Raw genomic sequence first — 20108 nt, forward strand, 5'->3', positions numbered from 1 at the left:
GCATTCATTTCTCAGTTAATTCATAAACTGAATTCACATATATTTAGAAAGAGGTGCCTTGTTAACTAATTATATGTTGGTAATGATAGGCAGCTTCTATTCTTCTTTCTTATGCCGCTACAGAAACAACGAAAATATTATTTATAGTCCACTGTTTAGAAAAAGGTATTATGGATATGGATGGCTTCAAATACGGGAGCATAACACGATTTATTGTGACTACATTTGATTTTCCTCAATTATTATTGTGACCTCTTTTGTGAAAATGAAGAAGACATTGAAAACAAAACAAGAAAAACGCGCGGAAAGTAATACAAATTGAGCATCTTCCACGAATATTTGTGCACATTTCTTGGTGTGGCCCGAAGTACAATAAATTATATTTATTTTTAATAAAATCAGTTTTAATGCTTTGCAGCAAAATGTCAGTGGATAAATCACCTTTAAGGAAAAGTGTAGGAGAAAGCAGTCTTAATTCGTCTTCTTCCTCTTTTCGGGGTTGTTGGGCAGAAGAGATGCAGGAGCAGGACAATCATGCGGTAAGGTTTGAAAACAGGAAATTTGCTTATAAATATAATATATTTACACAAAAACAGCAACAACAGTCGTTCAACAGCAGCGGAGAGATGTCTAGCAAAAATGACAACGAAGATGTTAATAAATCCAAACATTCGGTATCGCAAGAACGCGAAATATCTTTGGAATTCATTGATGGTGTAAATGAAGAAAAATTTGAACGATTAGTGAAGGAGGATAAAATAAAAACGCCTTTTAAAAGGCGCTACTCACAAACACCGAGCAACGGCAGTCGCTCGGACAGTCCGAACGACTCTAATAGTGATAATAGTGCCGGAGGCGATGCAGACAATTTTAAACGCACAACTAATCAAGTCCAGGATCAACATGACATTCAAAAACGTTTACGTTATAATAGTTATGGCTCTAACACCTCATCCAATAAGGGAAAACAAGTAGAGGATGATCCTGTAATATTAGCGCGTCGTCAGAAGCAAATTGAATATGGCAAAAACACTGTAGCTTACGAACGTTACATTGAGATGGTGCCAATACGCCAGCGTACACGCAGTCATCCCCGTACGCCGAATAAATATGGAAAATACAGTCGCCGCACTTTTGATGGACTGATAAAAGTATGGCGCAAACAATTGCATTACTATGATCCCGAACCTGCAGCTGGCACTGCTGGTGGTGCTGACGACGACGATGATGATTCGGATTAGTTGCTTGCTCTCATTGCGCATAATTGCCTTTACTATAAAACAAATAGTCTTCTACGTGTTTTCATGTTTATTTTTAATCAACTTTGCTTGTTGTAAATGCTCAATTTCTGTTTGTATTAGTATACTATATAGCGAGTACTATATTGTTAAGTTCTAAGTAATATGCCGAAAGTAATGAATGTGTACAAAAATGAAAGTTATGTGAAAAAGTTTAGAATAATATTTAAAAAGAGGAAATCAATTAAATTTATGCACAATATACTTACTTTTTCGCACAGATCGTTAACTATTATAGCGTATAAGGCAAGACCCTTTCAGGTGGGCCAGTGGCTTAGCTGAAACTTTATACCTTAATAAAATAAAAGCTACCTATAATTAATTCATATAATACATATGCTTAAATATATACCGAATAAAACATTACTAAAGCAAATTCGTATTTTACGGCTTAATATTTTAAAGTAGTCATAAATTATAATCAAATTTGACCCGGATTTTCGTGTTTCGTTGAAGTTTGATCTCTTAATCACAATTAGCCGCTTGGCAGCTGTTTTTTTTATGAATTTTATTATGAAAAAAAAGAGTTTGCTTAACATTTTGTTTACCAATGTAATCACGGCTACGGAATCGTTAAAAAGGAGTAAGTGTTTTGGGAAGTATACTTTCTTACGAACATAAGTAGAGTGGTATAAGGTGAAGATCGTGTGGTCATTGCCTCTCTTTTATGGATCGACTCTTTTTGCAAATACGACATCGAGAAAGAGATGCTTGGCAATGTAGTTGAGGACCCTATATTCATCAAAAGCAACATTACTGGTGACGAGAAGTGCCAGTATGAATATAAAGTCGAAAATGTTTAACAATTTGACAAATGGCGTTCCAAAAATGAGCCGAAATCGTAAAAACTGAAGACACTGAAGGCGATCACAGCCATTTCAAGAGCCCATTTTGAAGGAGTTTGTATTAAAATACGTTTTATTTTGTGAGTCGGAGTCAAATTTGATCAGACATATTAAATAGGACTTGTCCTGATTGTCGTAGATTGTTGTTATTGCTACCGTTAATAGAGAAAGTTGGCAGTTCCCACGACAGCCGGCCCTACTTAACCGGTACGGACCCGGATTTTTTATCCGGTCAAAGACTGTCAACTCGGCAAAGTTCTGCCCATACAACAACAAAACAATAAAGTTGGCAATTTAAGAGGCTGGAGAAAGAGTATTGAGTATAAATAGAGACGTTTCTTCTTCAATGAACTCATATCTGTTTATTTTTGTCAAATTTACATAATACATAAATATGTACATACATACATATGTACATATATTGTGCTCATATTATTTATTATAAATAAATATGATAAAATGTGGAATGTTTTCAAAATTTGTGCTTAATACTATTTGTCGTTGTCGCTTTAGGTGCATAACTTATTTATTAAAAATATGTATTATTTTATTTTAGTTGTATTAGAATCTCTAATAATGTTCGCTTATGTTTATGAAGATAATGCAATTGTCATATTAATTTATTTTATGGACGTTTTCGTTTTTATGTTTAAATGGCAAACTTTGTCTTAACTCAGCAGAATATAAACTGCTTTTATTCCGATACTTAAACTCGTGCCGATTGTGTGCGTCGTGCCTGTACCACATTCACCACCGTTATAATAATCCAAAAGATTACCGTTAACCAACTGCATATGAGTGTCATGTAGAGGCAAGCTCCAGTGTTGATGCGTCCATATTTGCGGCGCTCATATGAAATGCTCTCCACCAAATAGTCCATGAAATCGAAAATGGCGTCACATGAAAGGCGTCCTTTTATGACCGGCACAATATTGCCAGCGCCCTGTAGTTCTTTGAGCAACGATTCGCTGTACTGCTTGCAAGTGACGCGGAAGCCATCGCTGTAGATCGCAGCATAAATTAAAGTGTAAACGGCCATAACGGAAGATATACCGGCAGCGGGTGTCCAGTAATAGGGGGAAATACCGTTGTGTGTCAATTCTGACTCCGCTGTGACGACAATCATATCACCGGTTCTGTGTAGATGGAGAAAGTTTTTAAATATAGTATGAAATATGTGGAAGAGGTTATAATAATTTAATTAACACATGTAGAATTTGGAAAATATTAATTAAGACAATTTGTGTTGTGGTTTTTATATAAAGTAGTTAAAATAAATCCACTAATTTATAATAGATGCATTTAGTGATCGTGTTGTATATGGTAAGTGCGATCGGAAAAAATGATATTCCGTTATAAAAAAAAACGCAGACTGTGTTTTTGCTTGATGGATGGTTGATGGCGATGAAAAGTGTGCCATTTACGATAACGGTTGTGGTTCAACATCGGTATGAGCTGCTTCAAAACTGGCAAACTCTTATTTCCCCACTCCAGTAGGATATTGTTTCCATTGGAAACTCTGTTAAATAGTTTTATACACTCCAGTATCATTTTTGATTTGTTTTCAACGGAATAGATTGCCTGACGTCCCACTTGACTATCACTGAGTATGACAACGTGGTCCCACTATACCAGCCCCAATTCTATCTACCGCTTTCGAGCAGTCTGCATACCATTGCATTGTGCTTCTACGAAGTCACACCTCAAGAATGGAGTCCACCCATTTATTTTGTAGTCCAATGAGCCTTTGACTACATATTTAATAGTAAATTAAGTTTAAAATTAAAACATAAAATATTTCCTATAATAAACCATAACGTCCTTCCCCACCATAATTTCGTCTCAATAATTAAAATTATCTTTATTTACATAATGTCTTCAACTAACTCGACTTGAACTTGCCACATACATACATACATATGTACATTGTATGTATATAAAATGTGTGTTTGTTTGCTATGGTTCGCAACACTTGAGGCGTCAGTGAAATTTTTAACTGTATGACAGTTTTAAATTGAACTTAATGCAGACCTCCACCTACACTTGCAATCCGCTATACATTTGTACATACAAATATGCACGAGTCATGGTTATTAACCTTTGACAGAGTTTAAATTAATAACCAGCGACCACAAATTATTAGCTTAGCTGGTTAATTGACAAGGGAAGTTATCTATTTTGGCACGTCAAATTATAGGGTTACTCATAAGCTATGTATGACCCACTGAACCTCGAATATTATAATGCTTTTTTTGCTTTGAGTTACCGATTAAATTGAAGTAAGGAAACATAATACATTGTAGTTTTCAAAACAGTGTTGTGAGCTTGCCTTTTTGAGGTTAAGTCGAATTAGATCATAGTTGAATACATTATAATTTACAGTTATAATGATTTATCTACTGCTAACATTTAGCTAATATTCTAATCTATAAATAAATGTCTATATTAATATCGTTCCATTATGACCATATCTTTTTTATTCGGACTTACATATGTATGGGCTTATAGAAATAATAAGGGTGATTCATCGAGTTAAAATGATTTAAAGATAACGAGGAGTATCACTTTTAATATGGTTACTTAAATTTGTGCTGAAAACTTTAGATTTGGTATATGGAACTGCTATAGTTTTTCTTATTTACCGTAATGTTAAGCTCCAGAGATCTTCCGGCTAAGAATAAATATTAAAATTCTTAATTTGTTTGAGATAAGTATATAACTTGAAGCTTAAAAGCTATAGACCTCAGTCAGAGATGTCATGGCCTCCAAAGAAAAAAGTTAAAGGATCGAGTTAAAATAATAAAATATGGATACCTAAAAAAACATTTATCGCCGATGTTTTTAGTAGTCGATCCTTATTACAGAAGTCTTATTGACTTTACTCAATCTTTTGACTGGTCGCAAGATGTTCTGAAGCGACTTTTTGTCCAATAGACCCTATTCTTTTTAGCCCCTACCAACCCTGATTTTTAAGCACTCATCAGTCGGGCACACATTTGACAAGAATCGCAAGAACATAAGAGATGTGCATCTTATAATATTTTCAAACACTTTGAAATAAATGAACTCTTTCAAGCTATGAAACACCGTAAAAATCTGGCTAGGATTGGAATCTTTTTAAATAATGAAGTTAGTAAATACAATTTCTATAACAAACTCAACTCACCTATGCCGTATGGTGGTGGTGCCCGTTTTCCGCTTAGTTGTGCCCATACAAATCCTATACGCATGATAGATGCCCAACACAATGGCGAATAACAGTGGAAAGATCAGTCCGTATGTGGCGTAATGGCAATATGCTATGTGGCCACCCTCGAAGCTGGTGTACGTGGAGCGTCCATGCAGGATGCAGCCACAATTCGATTCCGGACAAGCATTCAACACATAGCGCCAATGTGCCCATGCAACGCCCGAGGTGATGCAGCAAATGACTGAGGTGGCTATAATGAGCGGGTACAAATAGGCAAGCGCCCTTTCAGCGCCGTACGACATGTTCACTTCTACGGATCTGCGCTTTTCCAAATATTAGACGAAAGTTTTCTTTTATAAAATCACTTTTTTTTATTTAATTTGTTTAATAACAACTGTATTTCGCTAAAATACAAAGAAACTAAAAAAATGTATAATGTTTTTGGCAGCTAAATTGGGAGAGAGGAAGCCTAGTGACGCTGCTCATACACTCTAACTTATTTTTATTTTATTGGTTATGGGTTGATAAGACCAATTGGTGCGCCTTAAGCTTGCGCACCTGTGTAGGTGAGCGCGAGAGCGCAGTAGGCTAACTCACAGTTGTATCTATGTGTGTGTGTTCATGTACATATGTGTAGGTGAGTAGCTCGGCAGGTGAGATAGGAGAGGTGCCATTTTTCCTCCAGATAAAGTTAAATGCATAGCAAAAGTTATGAGAGCGAATTGAAAATGCAAGTGGATCAGGAAAGATCAATAAAAATGTTTAAAATAAATTAACACAACTTAATTTTTCGAAATCAAATAATTTTTAACACTATTTCCCGCAAGTTTTTGAAAAAATAAAATATTTTAATTGTATTTTTAAATTAAATAATGCAAGATTTAGTCGGAATCATTTCTCAGGTGGCAACAATTGAAGGTGCCACACTCATTGAGTCACTGTCTAGCGTGCGTTTGACTGTAGTGGTGTATCTGTGTGAATGGTTCTACCAAAACACCTGAGTCTCACTAAATGTGAGGTGAATGCATTATTGCTAGCCACTGCGCTCTTAAATTATGAAAAAAATTCAAAAAAACTGCATTAAAGCAGTGCGTTCACCTTCGATTTTTCCCTTAAAAACAAGTAGACTATTTTACACTAGGCTATTTTCCAATTCGCACAAATAATTCGAAATAAACTAATTCGTTCGTTAGTACACCGCGTCAGCGTAATAAACCTTCAACAACTCTGGCGCACTCAGACTGACTGGGTTCCTCACTGTTGTGGCTTGTTTGTCAACATGTTAGCTAAAGAGCAGCCGCTCTCAGCGCACTTGAGGCGGTGGTTTCAAAAAAGAGCGCGCAAGAGTACCCTAGGGGCGCATTAGATCTTGTGTCTGCTACTCAATTTCGAACGTCACTACTTTGGCTATGTTGCAATTGTCATGGTAGTTGGCGGCTTATTAGTAAACAAATGGCAAACAGCAGCGTCTTTGGTCTTTTTAATTGATGTAACATACATCTTAGAAGCGTCCCAGACAACGCCGGCCACTCATCAATGAGTGTGATTCATTCATTCATCGAAATAGCGGACGATTCCGTTGCTTACTTGTACTCGCAGTCGGATCTGCACTGGGCGTAGGGTTAATTGAATTTATGATAATTTAATGATTAAGATGCTTTGTACGCTTGACTTAACGGAGTGACCAGTTAATGGTGTTGCAGTAGCGAGTTAGTAAAATATAATTTGGTGTATGGTCTTTCGTTTATCTGCGCTATCTTCAAGTTTGATCTTAAATTCTTTTCCGGTTAGCTAAGTTTACCAGGGCTTCTGCGTAATTAAACACTGTATCTACTATATACGACTAAATCAAACTTCTGATATATGTACATATATTTGTATGTACTTCTTTAAGAAAACATGGTCTGCATGTTCACTTAGGTGTGAAGCGAACTGGTATTGGATTCGCTAAATAAAAAATCTTTAAAATATAAATTCGTATTGATTGCTGTTTTTATTATAAAATTCTAGAACCTACTCACTCAGCTATCTCTACGAGCCGTTCGATACCCTACGAGTTAGGCGACTGCCTATCGTGCGACTTCTTCAATCTATTCAATCTTCTATAAGAGTGTACAGCTGCTGGTGTACGCCGATGATATTGATATCATTGGTCTCAACATCCACGCCATTAGTTCTGCTTTCTCCAGACTGGATAACGAACCGATGCAGAGGGTGTGGTAGTGAACGAGGGCAAGATGAGATACCTCCTGTCATCAAACAAATAGTCGTTGCACACGCGACTAAGCTCCCACGTCACTGTTGACGTTCATAACTTAAAAGTCGTAGATATATTTGTCTATCTTGGTACCAGTATTAACACCAACAACAATGTCAGCTTCGAAATCCAACGCGGAATAACTCTTGCGAACTAAGTAGGAGATTAAGAAGTAAAGTGCTCTCACGACGAACAAAACTACATACACTACACTACATGCCACTCATCATCCCCGTCCATATCAGGAGCATGGACAATGACAACATCTGATGAGTCGATGTAACGAGTTTTCAAGATGAAAATTCTGTGGAGGATGTATGGTCCTTTAAGCACTGCTAACGGCGAATACCGCAGTTGATGGAACGATAAGCTGTACGACATATACGACGATATTGACATAGCTCAGCGAATTAAGAGACACAGCGGCTGCGTTGGCTAGGGCATGTCGTCCGCATGGATGAAAACACTTCAGCTCTGAAACTATGGAGAAGGACCTGGCTTCGCTTGAAATCTCCAATTGGCGCAAAGCCGCGAAAAGGAAGAACGACTGACGCGCTACAACCACGTAAGCCGGGTTTACGCCAATAAAGAAGAAGAAGAACTTTGTATCAGCTATGTTTAGGTACAAAATATCAAAGTAAATCTTCACAATTACAAAGTTGTTTTTAGTAGAATAACTAAAATTTATATCAGTGAATCTGTAAGTATGTACGCCATTTGCAATTTATTGAAGACATTAACGTCGAAATTCAATCAATTTTATAGCCAACAGTTCTTCAATTTGTTTCTTTGTTCTTCTGCCAAAAGCGATATTTTAATTCCAAAAATTTTGCAGTCAATAATACACATTCCAACGTACATACGTAAACATATACTAATACATTTAAAGCAATAAACAAGTTGAATTAGAATGCAACGCCAATAACCAGATGCCAAGGCAATCACTTTTTTGTATATTTATCCCAATTTGCTCCATTTATTTATTTATTGCAGCGTTCAGAAATATTTCAGTACAAATGTTTACACTTAGAACGTATTCCGCGCTCCTTAGACATACACCTACACTACAGAGGCACAGTATGGCTATACTCTAATAATCACTTCATCATAAAATATGTGAGTCCTTGCGGAATCCTGAAATAGTTAACTGAATATCAATGAAGAAGATCTAAATTATTTTAAAATATTTCAGTATAAATTTTACCAAAAATTAAGTTCATGCAAAGGAGATATTGTATGTAATCATATTGGTTACTCTGATCCCATGAAAAGGAGCTCTATGTGATGATGATCCTTAAATATACACGAAAGAAGGGTCCATCATAAAAGACTAGAGAACAAATTTTAGTCAAAACTTTGATAGACTTGAACGAATTCCATAAACTTTTCTGTTTCCTATAATTTGAAGTAAAACGTATTGGATTCTTCTTATTTTTCGCCTTGTATGCAAATGGTTCCGGAATTTTATCCGGCCAAAGACTGTAAAATGCTTATTTTGCTGCACAAAGGCGGGTGCGTATACAACAAGATAGTGGCCCCAGTCAATGTTAGGACATCAGAGCGTACGCACGTCAAGGACTATGGATACATTCCTACATCTATCATAACATGATCGAACTGGTTTCGAATTTTTCGAGCCGGAGACAGCCAAGTAGCTTGATGAATTTTCCTATGTTAGAATCTATTACTTCAGATAACCATATTTTGGGTTACGACAAAATCAATCAGTCTCAATCTATTTGGGGATGTTTCATTATGGAAGCTAAATTTACCGTCCGTTGTTCCAAATATATCTTTTTAGCCAACCATGGCGTTAAAGTCACCAAGAACGACTTTGACATCGTGGCAGCTCTCATAGATGCCCTCCAAGCGCTCATAAAAGATATCTTTGGTCACATCGTCCTACTCTTCCGTCAGGGCGTGGGCAAATCAGCGATATGCTGAAGGACTTCGCTTTGATATCATGTCGTCCGAATGGATGAAAACATCAGGGGAGGCAAAGCAAGAGGAAGACCTCCATTTCGTTGGAAAGACCAGGTGGAGAAGGACCTGGCTACTCTTGGAATCTCCAATTAGCACCAAACAGAGAAAAGGAAGAGCGGCTGAAGCGTTGTTGTAAATTCGGCTATATAAAACAAAGAGCGAAGAAGAAAGACTGTCAAATCAGCAGCACTCCGCAAAATACATAAATACTCAATGATATTTTTTCTTGGGTACTACATTGTTCAACTAAAATCTAAGGACGCATTTCGCCTAAAACTTGAAAATTCTTTATTGCCATGATGAAATACTTATTAAGTGAAAAACCATGACATCGCATGACACCTTCTTGGTAAAGAGGCTGCTTCGGTATTTTTGCAGGTTTTAAAGCTAGAAGGCATTATCATTAATGTCAAAGTTAAGACCGTCAATCTTGAGCGAAGGCATGAATGTGTTTGAGGATATTTCATCTTGTTCTGGTACACCAACAGATCCATTCGCTTTGCCGTGGTATCGTTCTATAATATTTTGGTTTGGTAAAGGAAAAATTGTCTTCTTTGATAGTGGATCCTATGTTTAATCGTCTTTTAGTCAAAGATAAGGTGGCGATTTTGCTATTTTGGGTTCATAATGCAACTGATCACTTTATGCTGAAATGTCCTTTTAATGGCACAGCCTTGCTCAAGATTCTTAAGGAGGATATCTTTCAAGGACGACTTTGTATTTCAGGTATTTTGGTATTAATAAAGCCTTAAGTGTCTTCGGTCGCAGCAGCATATTTTCAGGACTGCTAATTTTGGCTACAAAAATCTTGGGGTTTTGTTATAGTATGAGTACACTTTGTACACTGTAGTAAAGTCTTTTAGTATAGGTATCCTCGTACTCCTTTGTATACCAGGTCATTACTAAGTAATTAGCTTATTCTTAAGGCAGTGCCATTTCTCTATGATGACTAGGACTTCTAACAGCTGTTCTTACTGCCTTTATATAATTTCTGCATATCAAAATCAGCTGCCGTTGCGATTCCTGAGGTTATGACTTATCTTACATAAAAGTGATCAATTTGCGCACTCACTGTAAATTTGCATAGAAAAAGAACAAACAGAAGTGATTGTTAGACACAGCGGCGTCCAAGCGGCGTTGATGTATGGTACATGGCTATCTATGTTTGACATGATCGGGGTGATCGTTGCTATTTGGGCAAATGACGAAAATATTCATACAATATACATATATATACATATATATGTATACATATCTGTATGTATGTACGACATGCTTAAGTGTTGACGAGTTGTTTGGCGGATGTTAGTTGCCAATTCCTTTTTGTTAGGGCACAAAACGGTGCAAATCGGGCTAAACTGAATATGAGGAATATGGCTAAAAACAAAGATGTACATACATACGCTTGTATGAACGTATATTTAACTAAATCTATGTAGATATGTATGCACTTGTAAAAAAATATACTTTTGTGAATTTGCACCGACAAATTCAGCATTCAGTTGTTCGGGATTTTTAGTGCAGCCAACATCATAATGCTTGGAGCATTGAAGTTGGAAAGTGAATGAATTATATTTTTAAATAATTTATTTTAATTAAAGCTATATTTAATTATACTTCGTGTTAACGCTCGTGTGTGACATTAAACGGTAATAAAATTGTAAGCAAGATTTGTGTTTGAAAAAGTTAAAAAAAAAAATGTTTAAGTGAAAAATTGAGAAAAAATATTTAAATAAATAAAAAATAAAATATTCAAATAATTAAAATAATAATATTCATGCGTGTATCCGCTATTTAGGCGCCACCAAATTTTTAGTGGCATGACCATAGCAAATTTCTGTGGTTTTTCTTGTGGCGCCTTTCAAATTGTTTAAAAAAAAATAAATGAAAATTCTTTTCACGAAAAAAAAATTGAAAATAAATCGATGCGTACCATTCATATTTTTAACACACCCATTTACCTTTTTATTGCCCCGGAATATTCGTGCATGAAAATAGACCACTTTAGTGGCTCGAAACATACATACATATGTATGTGAATGACAGCAAATGGCTCGTGCGCAATACAACATACATGAACATACATGTACACACATGTATGTATGTCAATATTTGCATATAAAGGAACAAATCATTAAAGGGCGAAAATAAATGCTATTAAAATATAAAATTTTTGGTTGAAATTCTGCCCTACAAGGGCAAGTAAAAATATAATTTAAATATATTAAAAAAAAAACAATAAGTGATATAATTAAAAAGTAAAATAAAATACTAAAAAAAAATCGACATGTGACATAATGAAAAAATAACAGTAAAATAAACCATTTTAAAGTAATAAAAGTTAAATATCATAATTTCCTTTGAAGAAGCAATAAATTTCTGAAATTTCTAAATTTTCTAATTTATTGCTTTTAGCGCTGCTTTTGAACGCGAATTTCTTTGTGTTTGTGCCAATAAGAATGCTGTCTCATTTCCGGCATTTCTTAACAGATTTTCTCTAGTCACAATATTCCACACGTTTTGCATATTAAGAGCAGACATTTTAGTCAAAATAGGCCAATCTGCAGAAATCTGTTCACTTAATGGTTTAAACAATAATTTTTCAGTATGAGTGTGTGAGTAGAAATATAATTATTTCAGCTGTTTAATAGAATGTTTGTTGCTCAAAGCTGTTGAAGGATGGATGAATGAAGTAATGAAAATTTCAAATGATCAAAATGGTTATGAAAGTTTTGTGGAATTTATTCAATGGCCTGAAAATCACTGTGTTAAAAATCCGTCTCCATAATTGAAGGACTTTTTTCGCGGTCGAGCTTCGTATCCATGATCTATGGAGCAATAATTATCAACTCAACCTACTAGATTAAAGTGAACCGCAGGGTCAATGTCTCTTGAAGGTTTTTTTACAGCGACAGGAATACCAACTGCTCAAAACTGACCCGGACTAGGTTACAATTTTTTTATGCTCGTGTGAAGTTTGATCTCCGTATGTTAATTAGTGTGCATTTATGGTTGAAAATGTTTTCTGAAGTGTTTTCGGGAATCCACTTTATCATGAAAAATCATGTTTTAGTGGCATAAAACATACAGTTAAGGTTTCGAGGTCTTCGAAAACTTTCCCCATGCTTGTCATCCAATCACCGCAGTGAATAACATCGAAAAAGTTAAAGAAACAGTATTTGGAAATCATTACCTTAGCCTCATAGAGATAATAGAGGACCGCAATATCACTTGGGGATTGGCTCAACACATTTTGATTAATGTTATGGGTATAAAGTGTGCCAATGCTAGGGTGAAATATCTGAGACTTTTGTAAAAACGCCGCCGAGTAAGGATTACTTAAGAGTTGTTTGACGACGTAGCTGAGGGTCCTAAATTCCTGAAAGGCTTTACTACTGATAACGAAACATAATTTTATGAATACTTCGTCTTCTTCCTGGCGTAGACAACGAGTCTACAACAGCGCGCCAGTCGTTAATCCTTTTCGCTGTTTGGCGCTAGTTCGATATTCCAAGAAGAGCCAGGTCCTTCTCCATTTGGCCTTTCCAACGTAGTTGAGGTCTTTCCTCTTCGCATCGAATACTTTCAGAGCTGGGGTTTTTTCATCCATTCGGGCGACATGACCTAGCCAGCGTTGCCGACTTTAATGATTTGCATACAAAAATTTAGCGACATAAGGGCAGCTCCTTTTAGTGCTGTCAAAGCAGCTTTGAAATCGATTAAGATGTGGTGTGTGTCGATTCTCTTTACACGAATATTTTACAAGATTTGCCGCATGGTGAATATAGGTCAGTTGTTGATTTTCCAGGCCTAAAGCCACACTGATAAGGTCCAATCAGTTTGTTGACGGTGAGCTTTAATATTTCACAGTCCACTCGATAGAAACTTATATGGTATGTCGAGGAGGCTGGTCCCATGGTAGTTGGCGGAGATTGTGGGGTTTCCCTTTTTGTGTATTGGAGAGAGCACACCTAAATTCCAATCGCCGTTCATGCTTTCGTCCGACCATATTCTACAAAGAAGCTGACGCATGCTCCTTATGAGTTCTTCGCCGCCGTATTTAAATAGCTCGGCCGGCAATCCTTCTGTCTCCGTCGCTTTATTGTTCTTCAGACGGGTAATTGCTACTCGAACTTCTTCATGGTCGGGCAATGGAATGTCTGTTCCATCGTCATCGATTAGGTATATGGCTTCACCATCTTCTTGTGTTATGTTTTCACTACCATCCATAATTTCAGTATGCTCTTGGCATTAGTCACTAGATCACGCTTAAGGGTTCTATAAGAGTATACTCCAGTCTTAAGACCTTCTGTTATCCTCTCTCTTTTGTGTCTGCAAACGCGTCTCGCTTTCCTCTTCAATTCTCGGTTTCTATACCATTTCGCACGAGTTGTGGTCGACTTTAGCGTTGCTAAGTACGCAGTCTATTTTCTCGCCACTGCGACAGGGCACTCCTTATCGTACCAGCTGTTCTTTTCAGTCTGTTCTGTCTAAAACAGTGGATACGTGGCCACCGTCTATCAGAACATGATCGATCTGGTTAGTGGCTTTTCGACTGGGAGACAGTTTGGTAGCTTGATGAATTTTCCAATGTTGGAGGACCATATTTCGGGCTCCGGCGAAGTCGATTCGCTTCATCCCATTTGGGAATGTTGGAGGCTGAATTTACCAAACGTTGTGTCAAACATATAATACATACCTTTTTTGTCACCCTGGCGTTAAAGTCGACAAACACGGTTTTGAAATCGTGGCGGGGGCAGCATTCATATGTGCGCTACAAGCGCCCATAAAAGACATCTATGGTTACATCGTCCTTATCTTCCGTCGGGGCGTGGGCGCAAATCAGCGATATGTTGAAGAACTTCGTTTTGATGCGGATTGTGGCTAGACGTTCATCCACCGTGGTGAATACCAGTACTCGTCGACGGAGCCTCTCTCCGACCACGAATCCCAAACTGAATTTGCGTTCCTTTATATGGCCACTGTAGTAAATGCCACAAGGACCTACTCATCTCAGTTCTTGTCCCTTTCATCCCACTTTTGAAGAAATTGTTTAATTTGTTGGAATTTTTCCTCTTTACTTGATGATAATCTACTGAATGGAGCTTTTTAAAACAACTAACTCTTTTCCATGGGGGTTACAAAGGTCTTATAAACGAAATTGATACATGTATATTCTTTTTAATTCGTATTAAAGCTTTTCCTATATAATTGCTATTTTAGTGCAGTGCAGTGGGACTAAAACCTCATGTTCAGAAATCCTAAATAATATCCTAACCTAACTGCAACCACTGTCAATTCTCCTTATTAATTTTTTTCCTTTTTAATTTGATTTAGTATACCTCATATGTATCTTTATAAGAAATGTTTCACTCTGCTATAGAGGTTGCGTAACGCACAACATTGCCGAAATGTTGTAAAACCGCTGCTGTGTTCATATTTTTTTCTACGGAAATAAGTCTATTACCAAATATCGGAATACTACCGAATCTCAAGTAAAAAATACGATTTCATTTTAAGTTTCACATAACTAAACTTCACATCTTATTTCTCAAGGACCAGTTGTATTCGAGTGGCAACTAAAATTTGAAATAATGTTGGAAGAGCACTATTCTATTCGTTACTTTCTACCTTTTGGCGTTAACATTACGCATACGCAGTGTGTTCCCTTTACCACACACTCTTAATGTCAAACTGATTAATAAATAATTACCTTATGTTCTAGCTAAAAGGCGCGTCATCTTCTAGTTATGGACAATTGGAATGTTTTGGCCGTGCAGACCTCTTCATCGGCGATTGGACGTGATGATATTAATGTCGCGTCAAAGGAGCGTTTGGTGAGTATAAACATACCAAGACTTGTTGAGCACACTTGAACGCACAGGTGGGATTCCACGTGAGGGAGAAATGAGAGTTTTGAACGTATAGAGAAAAACTCTTTAATAGTTTGCGAACATTCAGTGGGGGTGTATGACCGACTTGCTAGTGAAAACAACACAAAGCTGTTGTTGTTGAACGCTAGAAGATCACAAAAACCACATATACACCTATGTACTTAGCTGTGTAAATAGCTTAGAGTAAAAGCGGCACAAGTTTGTTGTTGTGAAAATTCAAAACAATCTCTCAATTTGTCTAAAAATAAAACCGTCTCGACGCTCTTCGCTATTACTGTGAGCATCATGGAGCGAACGCTAGTGTCAGTAGTTCGTAGGAAACATTGCGTTCGATGTGATTTGTGTTGAGATTGGGCATTAGCAGAGACAATTTTTTACATAAGCCAATCGAAGGCAATCAAAAATATTTTCGTGCTGAATTTTTCATAAAATAGAAATTGTAATTAATAAAAGTAATTAATTGTTCGGAATAAATTCGAAAGTTAAAGAACAAGTGTGTGAAAATTCATAATGGATTTGTCAACTGATATTTGGGGTCAACTGGCTGTGGAGGCGTCACAGGTGTACCTTTCCGATGGCACTGTGCGCTCACCCTTCGCTGATACGGTACGATAACTCCAAAGATTGCCAGAAAATATTTGCCAAAAATCTATTAAACAAAAAATAATAAATATTGTCTAGCAAAAGCATATATTAGTCCAATATATGGTATATATGTATATATATACATGTATGTGTGTATATACGCAGCCATCTATGCTATTTTTGTGCTTTGACGGGGGTGCATTCGCCATAATATTGTATTAATTTGCGTTGTCTGCAGCACATAAATACATATTAGTTCTATCATAAAGTACCCCTCATAAGAATGTGGCAACCTTGAAATTACACGACATCCCTATATTGATTATTTGTACCAACTCTTGTTTTCTAGACGATCGAAAAATTGCCCGACAAAGTGATCTTACACATCTTCTCTTATCTGTCGCATCGTGAGATTTGTCGTCTGGCGCGCATCTGCCGACGTTGGCGTCAAATTGCCTACGATACACGTCTGTGGAAGAATGTCTCTCTGCGTCCAGAGGTCTCTGGTTTGCACGTGGGTTCACTGGAGTCATTGCTGGCATTGATTTCGGTGCGTTTTGGTCCCACGTTGCGTTACATTGAGCTACCGATCGAGCTGATCACACACACGGTGCTGCATGAGCTCTCAGCCAAGTGTCCCAATCTCACACATATGTTGTTGGATTTCTCCACAGGTGAGTGTTGAAATATTTACTGTGCATAGCAAATGTCTTAACATGGTCTCTTTAACAGCCATGCAGTTGCACGATTTCAGCGAGATGCAAGCTTTCCCCACCAAGTTGCGTTACATGTGCATTTGCCTGTCGGAGGTGATCTTTATGGAGGGTTTCATGCGTAAGATCTACAATTTCATTAACGGTCTGGAGGTATTGCACCTTATTGGCACCTATGAGAAGTGCGAGGAGGAAGAAGAAGAGATTTACGAGGTCATCAATGTGCATAAATTAAAGTCGGCGACACCGAATTTACGTGTGATCAACTTGTATGGCATCAATTTTATTGATGACTCGCATATCGATGCCTTCAGCTCGAATTGTATTCAGTTGGAGTGTTTGGCTGTGAATTTTTGTAACAAGGTGACTGGCAGCACTTTAAAGACATTGATACAGCGTTCGAAGCGCTTGAATTGCTTGCTCATGAACGGCACCAGTCTGAAGTCGGAATATGTGATGCAGGTCGAGTGGGACAAATGCGCTTTGCAGGAGTTGGATATTACCGCTACCGATTTAACCACCGAATGCTTGATTGATCTTTTGACTAGAATACCGAACTTGAAGTTTTTGTCGGCGGGCCAAATTAATGGTTTCAACGATAGCGTGCTAAAGCAGTGGATGGAGTCGGGTTTGACGCGGTGAGTAAGAATTTGAATGATCATTATTTAAAAAACAACTTTTCGGTTTAAAAAGCATTCGCGTGTTGTCGACATTAAGAGTACTTTTCTATCGGACTCAATAGTGAATAGAACAATCGCTATCTCTGGTGTTACCCAAGCTTTCTCATGACATTCTTCTTTCCTTTCTCTTCGCTGTAGCTTCAATGCAGTCTTTGTTTAGAAGTTCGATGAATTATTTTGGAATCGCCACAATTTTCCGACCGTACATTACTTTAAGCTCTTTGCACAAGTAGTAAAATGACACTCTTCATAGTACCAGTTTTCATAGGACCCGTTGAAATAAAATGGACTTTTCCAGGATTTTTAGGAAACAAGATATATCTTCTTCTTTATTGGCGTAGACACCCCTTTCGCGGTTAGAGCTGGGCTTATAACAGCGAGATACCAAGTGTAGCCCGGTCCTTCTCCACCTGATCTCTCTAACGGAGTGGAGGTCTTTCTCGTCCTCTGTTTCCCTGTTTCAGAGTTAGAGCGTTTTTATCCATTCGGACGAAATGACTTAGCCAGCCTAGCAGCTGTCTCTGAATTCGCTGAATTATGTCAATGTCGTCGTATAACTCATACAGCTCATCGTTCCATGCATCGGCTGCAGTATTCGCCATTGTCAATGCACATAGGACTATACATTTTTCGCATAACTTTTCTCTCGAAAACTCGTAATGCCGACTCATTAGCTGTTGGCATCGTCAATGCCTCTGCACCGTATAGCAGGACGGGGAACAGTCAATTTGTAGAGTTTAGTCTTTGTTGGTCGAAAGAGCACTTTACTCAATTGCCTACTCAGTCCGAAGTAACACATGTTGGCAAGAGTTATTCCGTGTTGGCATTGGAAGCAGCCGTTGTTAAATACCGAGTATATATTTAACCTTTTCTTTGCAGATCGCTCATTTCTTTGGACTTGGATTCTTCGGATAATATTTCCGACGAGGCGTTGCAGAAGTTCCTAACACGCCACGGCCAACAATTGGCTGCCTGCAGCCTCTCTGGCATGCCACATATTACCGACCAACTGTGGATGGCCATACTACCAGTACTAAGCAATGCAAAGTAAGTGACAATTTAAAGAATCTAATAATAATATTACCAACTAATTAAACATGTCTCACACTCTCGTTGATAAGAATTATTGTGATGGGCACAGCGGAGAAGCTTGGTGTCAACATACACGTCGATCAGCTGATGGACACCATCGCATCGAGCTGCGGTAATTTGGAGCGCTTGGAACTGAGGTAAATTGCATTATTAATCAAAAACAAAAATATGAAAAATTTTTAACTTCGTGCAATTCGCGCAGATGGGACCCCGATAATTTGCGTTTCTCGGACAAGAGTCAAAAGGCCATCGATTTATTGCGCGTCAAGTGCCTTAAGCTGCGCTGCATGGTGTTGAGGTGAGCTGTTGACGACTGCCTTTCATGAAACACACAAATTAATTTATGTTAAAATCTGTTTTGTTAATTACCGTTTCTTTGTTTTGTGTTCAGTGACGGACGCTACTACGAAACGGTGAAGGCGAATTTCGAGCGCGCCGATCGTGTGACCGTTGTACGCACGACAACTTGCTGCCGCGTCTCACCTTACCATTTGCTACGCAATTACAACGAATTGATTTTCAATTGAGGAAGTAATATTGTTGCTGTTTTCTTTTTTAGCTCTCTCTAGTCATGTTTTGTGTACGTTATTCGCTTAAGTTGTCCGTAGCAAATTAGATATTTGGTTTTGTGGCTTGATATTTGTATGTAAGCAGCTCAAGACCTGTTTTCTGTTTTGAAAATTTTGTAAATACAACACTAACAAAGCGTGGTAAAAATTATAAATGAGATGGTCATAACGCCTGTGTGTAATAATAAACGCGCTTATAATAAAAAAAAACTGAATATAATGCAAAATTTAACTTTTTATAAATAAATATGTTTATCACTTCCGGTGTTTGAAATATTATTCTTTACATTGTACAACTTTGAGGGTGATTATATCCGCTTGCAAGTCAGGAAAAAGCCGTGATTTCTTCAGATTTTTGTTTTGTAGAGACATATTGTTTAATTATTCTATTGATTTAATTTGAAAAAATTGGTTCCTTTGATTTCGTTATCGACCTCCCCACGACAGTCGGGTCTAAGTAATCGGAACGGGCCCGGATTTTTATCAGGCAAAGAACTGTCAACTGGCACCATGTCTCGAAATCACTTCAAGAATGTTTTTTGCCACTACAACAACATCTCAGAAAAGTGGTATCTGGCGATGAGGAAGATTTTCCTGCTTAAAGTTGTCTCAAATTTAAAAATCAAAAACAAATGATTACTATAGATGAATACAGCTACTGATGGAAGTACTAGTTCTTTGATTTTTGACAAATTGCGACTTTCGAAAAAAAAAAAAAATTGGAAAATTTACACTCCGAAGGGCCTTAAAAAATCGATATTATTAAAAAAAAATCTTATTCTTACGAACATTATCCGAAAAATATATCTAAGCTTAAAAAAAAATATTGTCTTAAATTTTCAAGTTGATCCGAGTAATAGTTTCGAAGATACAGCCTTGAGAACTTGTGCGCACGTCGCTAGCTGGGCTAAATGCGCCGCCTTTAAACGCGTTTTTCTCGAAAATGTGTTTTTGAAGCCGGTTGGCAAGATTTCTTGAGAACTACTCAACCGATCTGCATGC

General features: G+C 37.4%; 3 protein-coding genes across 12 annotated transcripts; 2 read left to right on the plus strand and 1 right to left on the minus strand.

Annotated features, from left to right (window-relative positions):
- Window positions 1–199: 199 nt before the first annotated feature.
- Window positions 200–1500, plus strand: LOC105227550 (histone RNA hairpin-binding protein). 2 transcript variants are annotated; one of them, XM_011206946.4, is made up of 3 exons: window positions 200–355; window positions 419–539; window positions 597–1500. In XM_011206946.4, the coding sequence occupies exons 2-3, from the start codon at window positions 423–425 to the stop codon at window positions 1239–1241; spliced, it is 762 nt and encodes a 253-aa protein (XP_011205248.2). In that variant the 5' UTR covers window positions 200–355; window positions 419–422; the 3' UTR covers window positions 1242–1500. The 2 variants fall into 2 exon arrangements, with proteins under 2 accessions (XP_011205248.2, XP_011205246.2); XM_011206944.4 differs by having other exon boundaries at window positions 250–539.
- A 1056-nt stretch (window positions 1501–2556) lies between these two features.
- LOC105227551 (uncharacterized) lies at window positions 2557–6606 on the minus strand. Of its 7 annotated transcripts, none has more exons than XM_049447777.1 (3): window positions 6470–6606; window positions 5310–5737; window positions 2557–3279 (listed from the first exon to the last, which is right to left on the minus strand). In XM_049447777.1, exons 2-3 carry the CDS (start codon window positions 5633–5635, stop codon window positions 2850–2852), a joined length of 756 nt encoding a protein of 251 aa, XP_049303734.1. In that variant the 5' UTR covers window positions 5636–5737; window positions 6470–6606; the 3' UTR covers window positions 2557–2849. The 7 variants fall into 7 exon arrangements, with proteins under 7 accessions (XP_049303734.1, XP_049303736.1, XP_049303738.1 ...); XM_049447779.1 differs by having other exon boundaries at window positions 5310–5651; window positions 6432–6588; XM_049447781.1 differs by having other exon boundaries at window positions 5310–5656; window positions 6432–6588.
- A 4457-nt stretch (window positions 6607–11063) lies between these two features.
- LOC105227552 (F-box/LRR-repeat protein 7) lies at window positions 11064–19338 on the plus strand. 3 transcript variants are annotated; one of them, XM_049446926.1, is made up of 8 exons: window positions 11064–11222; window positions 15299–15410; window positions 16402–16726; window positions 16785–17403; window positions 18325–18492; window positions 18567–18674; window positions 18740–18835; window positions 18929–19338. In XM_049446926.1, exons 2-8 carry the CDS (start codon window positions 15324–15326, stop codon window positions 19062–19064), a joined length of 1539 nt encoding a protein of 512 aa, XP_049302883.1. In that variant the 5' UTR covers window positions 11064–11222; window positions 15299–15323; the 3' UTR covers window positions 19065–19338. The 3 variants fall into 3 exon arrangements, with proteins under 3 accessions (XP_049302883.1, XP_049302884.1, XP_011205250.2); XM_049446927.1 differs by having other exon boundaries at window positions 11076–11233; XM_011206948.4 differs by lacking the exons at window positions 11064–11222; window positions 15299–15410 and adding an exon at window positions 15775–16073.
- Window positions 19339–20108: the final 770 nt, after the last annotated feature.

Source organism: Bactrocera dorsalis, chromosome 2 (genome assembly GCF_023373825.1).
Source record: "Bactrocera dorsalis isolate Fly_Bdor chromosome 2, ASM2337382v1, whole genome shotgun sequence".
Classification (NCBI taxonomy): Eukaryota; Metazoa; Arthropoda; class Insecta; order Diptera; family Tephritidae; genus Bactrocera; species Bactrocera dorsalis.

Bases quoted from the DNA above. Each gene is read 5' to 3' on its own strand.
- LOC105227550 (XM_011206944.4), top strand. From the start codon at position 408: ATGCTTTGCAGCAAAATGTCAGTGGATAAATCACCTTTAAGGAAAAGT. The intron at 540-596 runs GTAAGGTTTGAA...ACACAAAAACAG, and splicing joins AGGAGCAGGACAATCATGCG to CAACAACAGTCGTTCAACAG.
- LOC105227551 (XM_049447777.1), bottom strand. From the start codon at position 5,635: ATGTCGTACGGCGCTGAAAGGGCGCTTGCCTATTTGTACCCGCTCATT. The intron at 3,280-5,309 runs GTGAGTTGAGTT...CCATCTACACAG, and splicing joins ACCACCACCATACGGCATAG to AACCGGTGATATGATTGTCG.
- LOC105227552 (XM_011206948.4), top strand. From the start codon at position 15,978: ATGGATTTGTCAACTGATATTTGGGGTCAACTGGCTGTGGAGGCGTCA. The intron at 16,727-16,784 runs GTGAGTGTTGAA...TCTCTTTAACAG, and splicing joins GTTGTTGGATTTCTCCACAG to CCATGCAGTTGCACGATTTC. The intron at 18,493-18,566 runs GTAAGTGACAAT...CTCGTTGATAAG, and splicing joins CCAGTACTAAGCAATGCAAA to AATTATTGTGATGGGCACAG.